General features: G+C 45.1%; 1 protein-coding gene and 1 long non-coding RNA gene across 5 annotated transcripts in view; one reads left to right on the forward strand and one right to left on the reverse strand.

Moving 5' to 3' along the window:
- The window catches only part of LOC119233022 (uncharacterized), a 58,495-nt gene that overhangs the window by 40,248 nt on the left and 2,183 nt on the right, over positions 1-16,064 (forward strand). For both annotated transcript variants that reach the window (XR_008549423.1, XR_005122229.2), the window contains exon 4: positions 4,878-5,111. This is a non-coding gene — a long non-coding RNA (uncharacterized LOC119233022). The remainder of the gene's footprint in view (positions 1-4,877; positions 5,112-16,064) is intronic.
- SCPEP1 (serine carboxypeptidase 1) overlaps positions 10,443-16,064 on the reverse strand; it is a 28,392-nt gene continuing 22,770 nt past the window's right edge. Inside the window, exons 12-14 of one of the 3 annotated variants that reach the window (XM_054688578.1) lie at positions 15,569-15,732; positions 11,574-11,652; positions 10,443-10,809 (exon numbers count right to left, since the gene is read on the reverse strand). In XM_054688578.1, the coding sequence (XP_054544553.1) occupies positions 11,590-11,652; positions 15,569-15,732 (227 nt within the window). In that variant the 3' untranslated portion in view covers positions 10,443-10,809; positions 11,574-11,589. Of the gene's footprint in view, positions 10,918-11,355; positions 11,653-15,568; positions 15,733-16,064 lie in introns of those variants that run through there. The other 2 variants (XM_054688577.1, XM_037495433.2) reach the window with 2 other exon arrangements.

A 16,064-nucleotide genomic window follows, 5' to 3' on the forward strand; every position in this document is an offset into this window, starting at 1 on the left:
GCCATTGAAACCCTAGTCTACCATCTTCAACCCCAATAAAAGCAGCACCCCAGACCTATATGTGCTATCTTCCTCTGTGCCCATGACCTCGCTGTGTGAGACCCCTGGTGTGTAATAAATCAAATTTTCTTGATAGTTATTGCTGCAATAAGAACTTCAAGGACCAGCTGAACCAAAATATTGATTAATAGGCTGAAACAAGCATAAAAAAGACAAGTACTGTACAATATCACTTATATATGGGATTTAAAAACAGCTGAACTCATAAAAACCAAGAGCAGAATGGTGGTTACCAGAGACCTGGAGTGGTTCCAAGAATTCTGCTGAGCCACATCTGCCAAGAAAGCTGTAAAGAGCAATAACAACAACAAAAAATAAGGTCAGATTTCGAAAATGTGGCAAAATTTTCAGGAACAGATCAGGTAAAAAGTGGGCATCATCATTGACTCTTAAAATTCCAGAGTAAAAGAGGCAGAGCTGGTACCTGCAACAGAGCAAACTAAGTTGGCCAAGAATGCATCTCAGGGCTACACATCATGATTTGGAGGAGGCCCCTGGTGTTCATGCCTCCATTTCTACCCTAGAATTCAACACAGCGTGTCAACTAAACACTGTGTGCCAGGGACCCAAAAACAATTATAAGAAGACTGAGGATTGCACAGTGCAGGTGGAGTGTTATGAGCCTGATTAAGAGGGCGTCTGAACTAGTGTGGGGATCAGAGAAGAATTTCTGAGACCTGGAAGATAAATAAGAAAGTAGCTAAAAGAGAATGGTCAAGAGGAGTTTTAGGAAAATGGGCACACAAAAAGTCCAGTGGTGGGTGTTTGAAGAGTTTCTTCTCTGTTTCTGGTTTTTAAGTCTTCCCTAAAGAGTCTTGCCTTTTGACTTCCTTATAATCCTCCCAGTGAGGAATGGCGAGTTATCTGATGTACCCGTTTCACTGAGTGCAGGAACTAGAAGTCACTCTAGATGTCTTGGATAAGAAAGGATTTACCAGGTACCAATGCTGACGACACCATTGGAAATACTGGAAGGACGGGAAGAGCTGGCTCTAGGATAAGGCCCTTGGGAGTGACTCTAAGAAATGGGAAAACTGGCCCACCAGTGGAGCTAGTAGCTCTGAGCCAGAAATACTGATTTAACCTAGACCTCATAGTTGCAAGCCAGGGACCAGGGAACCTCAGTCAAGAAAAATAACACTGCAGGGGCCTCCCCGGTGGCGCAGCGGTTGAGCGCTGGGTTGCGAAGCTGCCCGCGGCCTCTGCAGTGCCGGTTCGATCCCCGGCTGCTCCCCGGCCACTGGAGGAGGGTCCCACATGGCGCGCAGACCTCTCCTGCCGCCCGCTGCTCCCCTCAGCAGTGTGCTTCGGTCCTTCTGCCTGCTCTGCTCCCCGCTCTGGCTCTGGTGAATTCTCTCACCCTCCCGCGCTTCTGACTGTACCCAGTGCATGTATAAACAAACACAAACAAACAAATAAAATAAAGAAATAAAACATGCCTCTATTAAAAAAAAGAAAAAAAAATCTTAAAAAAAAAAAAGAAAAATAACACTGCAGAAAATCTTGTGTTTCTACAACCTGACTCACCAGAAAAACAAACAAACAAAAAACTTAGAAGGACCACTATCTCACTTTTACCTTCACCTTGCTACAACAGAGCCTGACTAGAGTTTTGGTGTTTTTTTTAAAGATTTATTTATGCATATAAGAACTGGGGTACAGTTCAGAGGTGCAGGGGGTGAGAGGATTTACCAGAGACAGAGTGGGGAGCAAAACAGGCAGACTGTCCAAAGTATACTGCTGAGGGGAGCAGGGGTGAGACAGGAGAGGTCTGCTGTGCCATATGGGTATCTCCCTGGCTGGCCATGGATTGAACTCCTGCTGCAGAGGCTGCTGATAGCTTCACAGTGCTGTGCTTAACCCCTTGCACTGTTAGGGGGAAAGGATGTCCTGAGATAATCTCATACAGGCTTTGTGGACTCCACCCCCACTCCAGACTAAAGCCATCAGGACATTGGGAAAGACAAATCCCATCACCACCAAGGGGAGGGTGGCTGGGACCTGAGGGTGGAGTTGGGCAGCCAGGTTGGATATAAAAACCAGACACGTGGGCCTTGCTCCCTCTCTGGCTCGCGATCGCTCGCCTCCTGGCTTCACCACTCCTGGCTGGCGGCCAACTCTGAGAGCGCCATTTTGGGATTCCTGATCGGCGGATCGGGTAGGACTCATTTAAAACTTTGTCTCCCACTTTTCTCCCAGAGCTGTACATTTCCTCATTTCCCTTTCCCTTGTAAATAAACCTTTTTTATTAACCTTTCACGTGTGCCTGCAGTAGAGCATTGATAAGTCCTTTTAAGCGCGCGGGTGAGGACCCACAGTCAGGCACCCCGTTTTGTATCGGGGTTGCTCTACAACAGTTTGGCGCCCAGCGTGGTTTCCAAGTTACACCCGCGGTTGACCAGCCCAAAGTAACATTTCTTGCGTTGGTCACCATAAGCGCACTAGTTCTGCAGGACTAGCAGTATAATATTTGTCTCTAGTCCTGAAAAGTCTGTTTTTTTCCCTGTGCGTACAGGCCCTGAGTTTTTAGTTTTCTGACCTCGGTTTCAAGGAGGTACCTATGGAGGTAGTTGAGAGGTTGAAAAACTAACCCACAGTACTCACCATTGGGTCCCAGGCATTGGTCTGCACTGCTTAACTGGGCTGAGCCAATCTAACATAGGTACTGACTTGGGGATTTGGGTTTTCTTTTTCCCTCTCTACTGGGCTGAGTGGGAGGCAATGTTTATCCTACACACTCCACCCTTTTTAATGGATGGGCTGGCCCAAGGTCAAGATGGGATTGGCCCAAGGTCAAGTGCATTTTGACTCAAATGCTAAGCAATGTCTTCCTTTCCATTTTGGTTTTCTTTCCTTACTCCCCACCTCCCTGCCATTTATTATTTATTACTGAATAAATAATTTATTACTGAATCAACCTACTAGTGCAGAAGCAAACAAAAAGAAAAATAACTTTGTCAACAAACATATCCAAATAGCAGTGCTTTTTTGGTGTGATAAGGCAAGGTGCTAGCCTTCTTGATGCAGCATAAAATTGTTTGCCATCTCACATGCATTTCTCTTGTGGACCTGGGTTTGTTCTCCAGTGTTTCCTCTTGTTGTGCCTGATTTTATTACCAGTTTTCATCTGAATCCATTGGGGAATGGGACAATTCTGCTTTTGTTTTGTGGCCAGGAACCCCTTGATCCTGAAAGTTCATGAGAAGACATGGTGAGGAATAATCCATCACCCACAACTCGATGGTAGAGAAAGGAAGAGAAAACCTATTTTGATTTTCTTATCTGCTCCATTTGTGTTATTTCCCAATTATTTCAGAACTTGGGTAAGGTAGAGGGATACAAGTAAAGGGTCCTCTCAAAGAATCCAACTTCTACTATGACTACAGTGAAAAGAGGTTGGGATAGAGCGATACAATGCGAGACTGAAGAGATACAATCTGGCTGAAGAGATATAATGTACTTCTATTAGGTCTTCTTGGTCTATTTAGGGACTTGAACCTAAGTGGGAAGACTTTGGAGAATCATATTTGAAAAAGTGAGCATAAAGTAAAAAGCATTAAATGGACAAAAAAAGCAGAATAAGGAGAAAAAGCTTTGCAGAAGTACATGGGATGGATTTCTTACTCAATGTGTGACTTGGGGCTGACAACTCTAGATCTCAGTTTCTTCATCTACTAACTGGACAAAATTAAATCTATATCTTAGGACAAATAAATGTCATAAATCTCTTAGCATGGTGCCTGGAAGAAATAATTAAAGTGAATCCAACACTATATTCACAATTGAAGCAAACTGACAAATGGAATTTCGATGAAGACAGAATGACTTGAAAGCTCTCTTTCTCTTTCCAAATATGCAACCTTAAACAACTATGGAGTTTGTTCGAGAGTATTTTAAATTTTGTATGCTGGTTACAGACTAAAATCCTGGATTTGCAACTCACATTGGGTCCACGACAAGGTTATATGACCTTTCTAAGTCCTCATTTTCTTTTCTTTAAAATGACAGTAATTATTGTACTTCGCCTCAGAAAGCTGGGGCAATTTGGTGTGAAAATCCATAAAAACATTTAGTATATAACAAACATTCAACTAATCTGGACTGAATTGCCAGAGGATGAGAGGGCTCGAGATACAGCTTCCCCCTTTCAAAGCAGGAAAGTAATGTGATACAAAATAGATGCAAGTCTTAAAGGGTCCACGAATATCACCCCCACTTGGAGAGGTGGAATGGAAGTCAAGCAGCCCCAGGAGAAACTTACAACGCCCTGATGGGTCCATTTTCCCATTTCCACCCAGGAGCATGGGGAATGAAGAGAGCACTTTCTCCTCTGCCCCTGCCCCCAACAGGAGTTGTTCTGAAATGAGGAAAGAGAATGAATGAGAAAAAGTATGTCCCCCTCCTGTGTTCATGCGGTTATGTAATGCCTTGCACACTGAGTGTGGGGGAGACCTGGTAACTCACTTCTAAAAAGTAAAATAGGGCCTCCCTGGTGGTGCAAGGGTTTGAGACACAGCCTGTGAAGCTACCTGCAGCCACTGCAGCACAAGTTTGATCCCTGGCCAGAGAGGTACCCACATGGCGTAGCAGACCTCTCCTGGCTCGCCTGCTGCTCCCCTCAGCAGGGTACTTCAGTCAGTCTGCCTGTTCTGTTCCCTGCTCTGTCTCTGGTGAATCCTCTCACCCCCTGCACCTCTGGCCTGTACCCCAGTTCTTGTATGCATAAATAAATAAGTCTTTGAATAAAATAAAAAATAAAATAAGCCAAAGTGATGGGCTAAGACAGTGACCTCTGTTTTGCTTGTGCTCTCTCTCAGACTCCTCTCCTGCTTGTTCTGATGAAGCAAGAAGCCCTGTGGAGAGGTTCGCCTATGCAGGACTGAATCTTGCCAGCAACCTCACGAGTGAGCTTGGAAGCAGATTCTTTCCCCAATTGAGCCCTGAGATGACTGCAGTTCTGGCCAATACCTTGATGTTGGCCTTATGAGAGAGTCTAAAGTTGAGAACCCAGTTATGCCATGCCCAGATTTTTGACCTACGGAAACTGTCAGGTACAAATTTTGTTTGAAGTCGTGAAATTTCTGGGTAATTATGTAGTAATTGCTAACTGGGACGCCCATCCAGTAGAGTCCTTAGGTTTCTCTTGAATTTTGCTTCTTACCAAAGTGGCTGGTTTATCCTGAAATAAGGAAACAAAAAAATCTCAGGGCTTCTACTGATAGGCTGGACACCCTCCCCAAGTAGGCCACAGGAGATAAGTTCCCAGTTGTCCAGGATCCCAACTCACCTCCCTTAGGCAGCTGAATGCCTAAACAGACCATGTAGACCCACAACATCTATTCTTCCTGAATGAGAACAACATGAACATCTAACAAATAACTGGATAATCAGGATGGGGAATTAGATGATTATCTAACTGTCCTCATTCAAAAATATGTTTGCATAAAAAGAGGAAAATATAAACTTGGAAAGGGTGGAAAAGGAACCACAATTAAAATGGAAGAAATTAACACAAAATACAAAAAATGAGGAACATTCCTAGGGAGGTGTGCACTGGGCAACACAAAACACTTTGCTCAAGGAAATAAAAGCCAACACGGAGCTCAGGAAATGAGAAATGAAGTAACAGATGAGAAGACAACAGTAATAAGGTGAAATAGCATTGCAAAGAGACAATTACAGAAAACAGGAACATGTTACAGTGTAGAGTTGCCCAAAAAATAAAGTAGCAATGTAACAGTAGTCTTGACTAAAAGGACCTGGATTGAAAACTTACATAATAAGAAAGGAGGAAAAAGAACTTGAAAATATTCAAATATTCAAATGCATGCCAGGAAACACTAATGAACTGACGATCTGAGCCCGGGATATTTAGTTCATAAAGTAGTTCATAAACATCACATCTACATCACTGTCTTAAGTTACCAATTCACAAATTAAACAAAGAAATATACAACATAAAGGTATTCAAATAAATGGTTTCTGAAAGTAAGGGGGGAAAAGCCAAGTTGCTTTCAGATGTCTCAACAACATTAGATGCCAACAACCAGGGGAAGTGTGACTCAGAGCCCAATATTTTGAGCAAGTCACTGTTCACATGTGTAGGCAACAGGAAGGCACTGTCGAAAATGCAGATTCCAGTTGTGGGGAACTTTGAATCCATTAAAAAAAATCTATAAATAACTCCATTAGGCAGGATTCATCAGAGAAGCAGCAGTGTGCACACATGTGGGTGTTGTGTATGCATATCTGTGTGTTTTAGGGGTTTGACTCAGTGTGGGAGCTGGGAAAGCATCTTCCTCAGGCTGTTTCCTTCAAATCTGATGCTGAAGTTTGTTTTTGACTTTTTTTTGAAGATTTATTTATTGATGCATGCAAGAACTGGGGTACAGGCCAGAGGTGGGGGGGTGAAGGGTGAAAGGATTCACAAGAGACAAAGTGGGGAGCAGAACAGGTGAATTGACTGAAATACACTGCTGAGGGGAGCAGTGGGAGAGACAGGAGAGGTCTGCTACGCCATGTGGGTGAGCTCCCTGGCCAGGGATCGAACTCATGCTGCAGTGAGTGCGGATAGCTTCATAGTGCTGAGATTTAACCCCTTGCGCCACCAGGGAGGCCCCTCATGCTGAAGTTTGAAGCACACGGGCAACTGGTCAGGGAAGGGCAAAAGATGCAAAGGAGAGAGGAGGAAGTAGAATCCGAATCCCACAGGATGAGATGGAGTCCAGAGGGCAGCCGTGGGTGTTGGGTCCCCCACCTCAGAACTAAGCTTCCTTGCCTGCCAGGGGGCAGATGTCCAGGACTATCCGAGGGAAGATGGGGTAGCTGCAGGGCAGGCTGCTAATGCACTGAGTCAGCAGGTAAATGACAGCATGTTTGAGCTAAGATGTCTTCTGCCTCATTTCTGTCTCCCAAATATCTACAACAATCTCTAAACTTGTGGGGTCATTCTAATCAGAAGTAGTGGAAAAGGTAATTCTGGAAAACGTTATGTGGCCTAAGCAAGTTGAAACATGTCAAAGACACCACAGGCCGGCCCTCACCAACCTGACACCCACGCACATTTTCTCAAACCATGCTAAGTGTCCAAACAAAGACAATCAAGGAGTCACACGTAAGTTGAAATATGACACAACTGGGCCTCCCCGGTGGCGCAGCGGTTGAGTGCTGGGTTGCGAAGCTGCCCACAGCCTCTGCAGTGCCAGTTCGATCCCCGGCTGCTCCCCGGCCACCGGAGGAGGGTCCCACATGGCGCGCAGACCTCTCCTGCCGCCCGCTGCTCCCCTCAGCAGTGTACTTCGGTCCTTCTGCCTGTTCTGCTCCCCGCTCTGGCTCTGGTGAATTCTCTCACCCTCCCGCGCTTCTGACTGTACCCAATGCTTGTATAAATAATAAATAAATAAGTAAATAAATAAATAAATCTTTAAAAAAAAAAAAAAGAAAGAAATATGACACAACTGTCCCTCTTACAAGCAAGATCATGCTAACCTTTTCCCAAAAAGAGCATCAGGGTCACTTTTTTTGTCTTTAGATAAAATTCACTCTTTCCCTAACGGATTCACATTTCCTTTACGATATTTTGTAACTTAAATACTTAAATGTAGGTATTTATTCTGAGCGCATCTTAAGTTAGATAGATGATAAAGTGATGACAGAAGAGATAAAAAAATATTTGATTAATATTTATCAAAATCTATTCACATTAAAGCAATGTAACTATTAGAGTCCTCATTTCTATAACTGGTCACAAGGTCACAGCAAAACTACTGCCATCTACTACCTACTCCATATTTTTTTGCCCCCAGTATGCACCTCAGTTGGTCATAGTTCCTTGCCCAGAACTATGTGAAGGGCCTGGGCTATTAGCAATCTAAATTGGGTTGTAGTTTCCCACTGACCTAGGGTATATGAGGACTACATGATGCCCCAAAGACCTCCCCGGCCCTCCTCTCTCTCTGCCTTTGTGACAGACACCAATTTCCCCTGGGTGGTAAGGATCATTTACCTCAGCCAGTATTTTGCCTGTTGATTCAATGCCAAAGGGCCAGATGGCAGCTTCAAGTTCCAGTTCATTGGAAACTTTGCTTTGTCTCCTGGTGAAAACATGTCTCCTTTGTAACAAAGACCCTTACACCAGCAGGGGCTAAAGCTGCAAGGATGTATTTATGGGCAAATGTCTTTTGTTTTTTTTTTTTTAAAGATTTATTTATTTTTTTATACAAGCACTGGGTATAGTCAGAGGCACGGGAGGGTGAGAGAGTTCACCAGAGCCAGAGTGGAGAGCAGAACAGGCAGACAGACGAAGTACACTGCTGAGGGGAGCAGTGGGCGGCAGGAGAGGTCTGCGCGCCATGTGGGACCCTCACCCTGTGGTCAGGGATCGAACCGGCACTGCAGAGGCTGTGGGCAGCTTTGCAACCCAGCGCTCAACCGCTGCGCCACCGGGGAGGCCCTGAGCAAATGTTTTATTATTGGATCACTAAGGTTAGTATGAAAGGGGTGGCTTTCATTTTTATCTCTTGGTTCCTAGACTCCCGAATCCAGGGAATGGGAGAAATACAGATGCTGATTTAGAGCATATCCCACATACTGGAGGACTCTGCCCCAGCCTTGTGGTTCCACCACCTCACTGGCTCTGTAGCGGAATCTTCCAAAATTCATTCAACCACCTCAGTTAGTTGCTTCAAGATGATGGGGAATATGGGGCAGCCAGTGAACTCTATGCATATGGATTCCTGCTGCATTTCATTTGTTGTGAATACCACGATAGTGGACAAGGCTTTCTGTAACGCCACAGATGGTAGTTTGGCCAGAAGCCTTATAGGCAGGGAAGGCAAATCTCTATCCAAAGAAAGTGTCGATTCTAGTAAGAACATGCTGCCTCTCCCATAATGAAAGTTGTCCAATGTAATCAACCTAACACCGGGTAGCTGGCTATACCTTCAGGCAATGGTGCCATATCTGTGACGCAGTGTTGTTCCTTCTGTGGGCAGACTGAACACTCAGCAGTAGCCGGGACAGCCTGGGTGAGTGCAATCTAGGATGCTGAACCCAAGTATAACCTCCATCCCTGTCATCATAGCCATTTTGTTCATGAGTCCGCACAAGTGGTCTGAAGAGAGAGGCTCTGAGAGCCACAGGTGACCCTATCCACCTTGGTTATTACAATCTCCTGCTATCCTTTGGTGAGTGCTCATGTGGAACATACACATCTTGTCCTGTCCTCCAGGCCTTATCACCAATTTTCCTTTTGTGTTCCTTCCAAATCTGACTGCCCTAACCAAACCATGATTTGGTACAGGTCCAAATTCTTCTGATCCTCTCTCCTTTAGAAAAAATGAACAAGAAAGTACACTGCTCCAAGTCCTGTTCATGGGGAGGATTTCTCTCTACCACTTTAGAGGGGTCCTGGAGGTGCTCTGGTGCTGCAGTTGTCCACTCACAGGTGATGGATGCAAACCACACAGAACCATCTATAAACCCAGCCCCTGACTTTTCTTCCTGGTAAACTGATCAAAGGGAATTCTCAGGCAGGATGGGTATGGTTTGAGAGGAAGTGATGTAGCAAGAAGCAGGGCCTTGGGCAAGTCTGGGACTTGATTAGAGGATCTCAGAGCCAAAGATTAACCTGCTCAGGTGGGGACAGGCTGTTTATAGTGGTCAAAAACTTTGGGGTCCCTATGTTCACTGGAATCTGCCCACATAACCCATTCTCATGTATAGACTTGCACTCATTCCCAACCTGTGCCCTAAATTCTAACAAAAGAAACCCTTTGAAATTGGGAGTTTAATTTGTAATTCAATGTCAGAACTCACAGACTCGGTAACTAGTTATAGCTAAAATTTTTTTCCAGAAAAGGTTATCTAGCACAAGCAGAACAATATGCACTGAACTTCAGCAGGATCCAGCACAGGTCTCTCATGTTTGTCCTGGACCAAGGGGTGCTCCCCTTTCAAAAGCAAACTGTGGGAAGTTGGAGTGTACCAGCCCTGCCCAAGGACGCCTGCCTCTGAGAGTCCTATGGTTCATGTAGGCATAACCTGCTGTTACTCTTTCCTCACCTTCTGCAGGAACAGACTTTGGTTTTCAGACCCTTAGCCCAGCCACTACAGGAGAGGATGTTTCTTTGGGGGCCTTCACAGCAGCTGTCAGGCCCCTTATGCAGAACTTGAGCCATGAATTAAAAAAGAAAACTCCTAAGCTCATTTAATTTAAAGAACTGTTAACTCCTTTGAACAATTATACTTTTAACAACTTATTGTAAGCAAATAAGGATGATTACCAGAGCATTGTTTGCAAAGATAACAGGCTAGAAGTTGCTTACAGGAAACAACTGGGCATTTGGTATATAAGATAAGGTATATGCATAAAATGGAATGCTCAACAGTCTTAAAAATGTTATAGAAGAATATTTATTGACATGAACAGTTTAGGACATATTGATGTGTGAACAAAGTAGGTGGTGAAATTACATACCGTGATGATTCCATTTTTATAAAAAATATGTATGTACAGACAGTCCCAGAGTTATGATAGTTCAACTTTCAATTTCTTGGTTTTATGATGGTGTGAAAGTGATATGCATTCAGTACAAACTGTACTTTGAATATTGATCTTTTCCTGGGCGAGTGACAGGTAGGATGACACTCTCTCATCATGCTGGGCAGTAGCAGCGAGCTGCAGACCCCAGGCAGCCAAGCGATCGCCAGAGTGAACCACTGACATCCCCGTGTCTTCAGCCAGTTAGTCTTGAGAGTCATCAGAAGAGAGAAACTGATGTCCCTGTTGCTGTAGCCTCCCCATCATTCAGCCTTTCATTTTAGTTCAAACACTCCTCTGGTCCAATGTGCACCCAGCTGTGTGTATTAATAGTGAGAACCCACCCAGTGACTGTTTTTCACTTTCAGTATGGTATTCAATAAATTACTGAGAAACTCGGTATCTCGTTATGAAATAGGCTTTATGTTAGATGATTTTGGTTAACTGTAGGCTAATGTAAGTATTCTGAGCCTGTTTAAGGTCGACAGGGATAAGTTATGGTGTTTGGTAGGTTAGATGTACTAAAAGCAATTTCAACTTACAGTAGGGGTTTATTTGAACATGACCCCCTCAGAGGTCAAGGAACATCTATAATATATTGCAAAGAAAAAATTTGCAGGGATATACACTAAAAGAGGTAACAGTGTTTATCCCTGGGGCGGGAGTACATGGGCATTTATTTTTCTCCGTCTCCCCTTTTTTCTACAAATCACATAATCTGATTTTGTAATAAGATAAAATAAATCTACTTCAACCCTTCATTTTGATGAAAACAAATCCATTAAAAAAAATCTTAGGTTTGTTCAGAAGCAGAAATGATTTCCAAGTTGCCACAGAGGCAATGTGCTCATTCTCTGAGGAAGCTGACAGGAAGCCTCACAATCACAGCCCAAGTCAGATTCAAGAGGAGAATGGTGCCCACAGCTTCGGGCGCTCGCTGCAGCACCTGTGCCCTGAGGCCCCTTCAGCTCACCTGCAGCCTGACCATCCTATTCTTGATGAGTCACCAGCCTCATCATCTTCAGAGCCATTTCCCCTTGGTCAGAAGGAACCTAGAACCAAGCAGAACCCAAGTTAGTGCTCCCTGTTCTGCTGGTGCTGGGTTCAGGGTGCATCCCGAGACCCTGCTCCCAGGAAGAGTCAACTCTGATGGTCACCTGGGAGGACAGCTATGCCTGGCTGCATCCCTTAAAGAGAGTCCCTTCTATGAAATGACCCCTGTGCTGGGCAAAAGTTCTTCTGGGCACCAAGTATGTTTGGGTGGCAGGGGCCTGACAGGTCTGCATTTAGGAAAAATCCTTCTACTTCATCTGGGGCTGATGTGTTGATTTCTTTAGGAGGGCTGTGCTTGTGTAACTATAACCCAGCTAGTGCAAGGGAGAAGGAAGATTCTAGACATAAGTTTAAGTATTCCCTGTGTAGTAGGAGGGACCTCAGACTGGGAATGGAGTCAAAAACAAGCTGAGAGGGAAATTAACAGCAAATAGGTAAACAAATACAAATGAGACCCTTTGAGTGGCACTCCAATTTCTGTATGCTTATTTAATTTTCTTCTGTTTTCCCCCCAGAGTTTTAGAATAAGTCCTTTTAAAAAATCTCCTTCCCCTATATTATCAAAAGGATACCTCAGTTTCTCCTTTATAAAGATGGGAGTTGAACAATAGATGGCTCCAAATTCTGAAGTTCCAATGGTTCCATGATTCCCTGTGGCTCAATCCTGTCCTGGACTCTGCTGCTAAGCAGGGTTCCCAGAGGCTCAGGCTCGGTGGGGTTGACTAAACTGACATTTAATCAGCTAAAGGGGAAGCCGCTGGGGGATGCTTTAATAACAGACTCTAAGAGCTATTTTAAGGCTGCCCCCAACAGATCTCTTGTTCTATCTGTGACAAACCAAGAGGAAATGAGTGAGCTTGTGGTTAGCTCCCCCCTTCCCCTCCTACCGGCCTCTGCAGGGACCCCTCTTTAGTAATAATGCTGTGCTCCACAACTTCCTACTAGCTTTTCCCCAATCGATACTGAAGGAACTCAGATACTTAGAGCCATAACATAATGTCCTCTAAACCCTATGTCCTGCTGCCTTATTCATTCTCTCTCCAGATCAAGTTTCTTTAAAGAGTGGACTACTTCCTTCTGGTCTCTTCTTTTTAAGATTTATTTATTTATGCATACAAGAACTGGGCTGGCCGGGGATCGAACACATGCTGCAGTGGCTGAGGATAGCTTCATAGGTTGTGTCCCTTGCACCACCAGGGAGGCCCCCTTCTAGTTTCTTAAAGTTGTCGTCTTCTTGCTGTCGTTGCTCATTCATTTGCTCCAGGCTTCCCATGCGGCTTCTAAGCCCGACATTCCACTAAAAATGCTTGCCATGGTTACTACAAACATTGTTTGTGACCAAATGACTGCTTACGTTTCAGTCCTGTATGCCCTCTCAGCAGCACTCACATTACTGGGTCCTCTCTGCTTTGGAAAAGTCGCACAGCCCTGGTCTCCATCCTGCTTCTCTGGCTGTTCCTTTCTCCACTCTGATTTTAGGATCTTTCTTTTGCCTCCTGTCTCTTAAATACTGGTGAACCAGGACACTGTCCCCAGACTTTTCTATACCTGACTCCCAAATCTCTACTGCCAAGGATAAATATCTGACTCTGGATACACACAACTCATATACTGAATTGACTAATGGACACCCCACTTACTGTTCTACAGGCAAGCTGTTACCAAGTCCTGCCAATTTTTATCTAACACCATCAGATCCCTTTGTTGCTCCTTCTCTAGATTCCTATAAAAACCGCTCAGATCGGCTCTCTGGCCCAGTTCTGTTCCATGCTTTCTGCTGCTAGAGTGTTGTTTCTTGACAACAAGAGTGTTGTTTCTTCTTACCAGACAAATCTGATACTTCTATACTTTTACTTAAAACCTCTTCTGTGGCACCCGTTGTTTTCCTCAAGGTGGTATGCAGGGTCCCTAACAGCCTCCTCTCCCCAGTGACCCTTCTAAGGCCTCAGTTGTCCCAAGGCCTCTCTGGACCCATACTCACTGCTCTCTTTGCTCTCACACCTTCTCCTCCTACCTAGCTAATTCCTGCCCATCATTCACGGCCACTCTTCCAGGTCCCCAGGCCTAGGCTGGGTCCCCTTCCCTGGCCAACTCCATCTTAGCATTTCTCGGCTGTTATTAAGAGTCTCTTTGCCTGTCTGCCCCGCTGGCCCTTGAACTCCTGGAGGACAGAGCTGGTGTTACTTCCACTTTGCATTCCCAGCACCTGGGACAGTGATTAGCAGCTACAGAGACATTCAAATGTTTGGTCATTAAACAAAAGGACCAAAGAGAAACTGGTTTCTCTTAAAGCTTGCAACATTCCGTTTCTAGGAAGTTCTTAAGACTGAAGGTCAGGGAGGTTAATAATAAGTTGTCCCTGGCCAGACACCTAAGTATTGCCAGAGTGAGTCTATCAAATACCCCAGCTCCCCCTTTCCTCTGTATCAGGGTTTCTCAACCCTGACACCACTGACTTTTGGGTATTCAGTTCCATTGTTGGGGGCTGTCCTGGGCATGGTAGATGTGTCCTGGATCCCTGGCCTCTACCCACTAGATGCCAATGGCACAGTCCCTCAAGTAACAACCAAAATTTTTCCAGATTTGCCAAGGTCCTCAGGGTGGGGACATCCCAACTGAGAACAATTAATAGCCCTAAGGAGTGGCATGTGGACAAGGCACTTTTGTCTTCACCCCAATCTCCTTCAGCCCCTCAACCAGCCAAGTAAAAACCCTATGTGCTTGCTGTGCCAAGAGCTGTAAGACTAGTCTCCTAGGCCCACTTTCCAGCCAGAGTGCTCCCTCAAGCCTTTTCTCTAAAGAAATTCTGTCCTAGGAACATGGAGCCAAAGACAGATGGCAGGCCAGAGGGCACCTTAATGTCTCAATTCATCTCCCCCAGGAAACCACAATACTGGGGAGGAAAGACACTGAATTTAAGTGCCTCCAGACCAAAGCGTGACCACAAAGGAAGCATCTGAGTGGAGCCTCCTGCCTTCTGCCAACTCCTCCCTTTGGCTCCTTTGTAGGGGTGTGTGTGTGGGGTGGGGGGTGGATTTAACCCTCCATAATCTCCTTCAGTTTCTGTAAAGCCACTCAGTCAACATACCCTGTAAGGTAAAAAGAGAATGTTCGCTCTGTACATGTAGGGGTGGTAGAGTCTCATTGCCCATCTTTCGACCCAAAGCTTCTGAACTGACATTCTGGAGCCACCGGAGCTCTGAAACATCCCTCACCTCTCCCACCCCCTGCAACTCAGTTTTACAGTGAACCAAGCTTTCCTTTTCACTTCCTGAAAATGGCAAGACAAGACAATTTCCCTATTCTTTTCGCAGGACAAACTGTTCCCTTGGAACAAAAACTGTTAAAAAGAATATGCCGTTATGTTCATTTAAATTAAAGAGGAAAGAGGGCCTCCTTGGTGGCGCAAGGGGTTAAGACACAACCCATGAAGCAATCTGCAGCCACTGCAGCACCAGTTCGATCCCCCGGCCAGCCAGGGAGCAACCCACATGGCGCTGCAGACTTGCCTGCTGTTCCCCTCAGCAGTGCATTTCAGTCAGTCTGCCTGTCCTGTTCCCCACTCTGTCTCTGGTGAATCCTCACACCATCCACACCTCTGGCCTTGTAACCCAGTTCTTATATGCATAAATAAATAAATCTTTTAAAAAAAATTAAAGAAAAAAGAAAAGAGATCCCAGCTTAACTCTCTCGGGAGGATTTGCTCACTAAAATGAGAGTTTCTAGCCTCAGATGAATAAAGTATTAGTAGCAGAATTTCATTAGAGACCTTGAAACTTGCCCCATTGCAGAGCATGTTTAAGACCCCCCCACCACCACCACCACTCCCTCCGCAGTGCACACAGGCATAATCCATTGCCTGTGGCTTCCTCCTCAGTGAGTTATAGTGAGTTATAGCCTGGCTGATTCTCTCACCATGTGCCCAGCTCTGAGAATCCAGTAGAAAGCCAGGTTCTTATGTGACTTGACAAAAGCAGATGTTTCCGAAGATTCAGGGTCACTGTACAGGGCCTTCCACTTCAGCTGATTGAATTTAGACAGTTCTGCCCACTTCAGTTTCCTCACCCAGGCTTCCTGACCTGCCAAGAGGGACAGAGAAGGGCCATGCATTAACAGCTATATAGAATGGAAAAATCTAGTCCCATACCCTGGCGTTTTCCAAATTGAAATATGCATAATAGTCAACCTGGGATCTTGTTAAAATGAAAAATTGGGTTAGTAGGATTATTAGGGCTGGGTGGGGTCTGAGGCCCTGCAATTCTGACCAGCTCCCAGTAACACCCAGGCTGACTAGGAGAAATCTAACAGCTATGATATGTGCCTATTTTTGCCTGACAACCTCAATGCCTATGCCCCGTACAAACGAAATTGGGGACCTCGGAAAGCAACAGGGCCAGCAGGATGGAGAAGT

This window comes from Talpa occidentalis, unplaced genomic scaffold (assembly GCF_014898055.3).
Source record: "Talpa occidentalis isolate TD23 unplaced genomic scaffold, MPIMG_talOcc4v2.1 talOcc4.7, whole genome shotgun sequence".
NCBI classification, from domain to species: domain Eukaryota; kingdom Metazoa; phylum Chordata; class Mammalia; order Eulipotyphla; family Talpidae; genus Talpa; species Talpa occidentalis.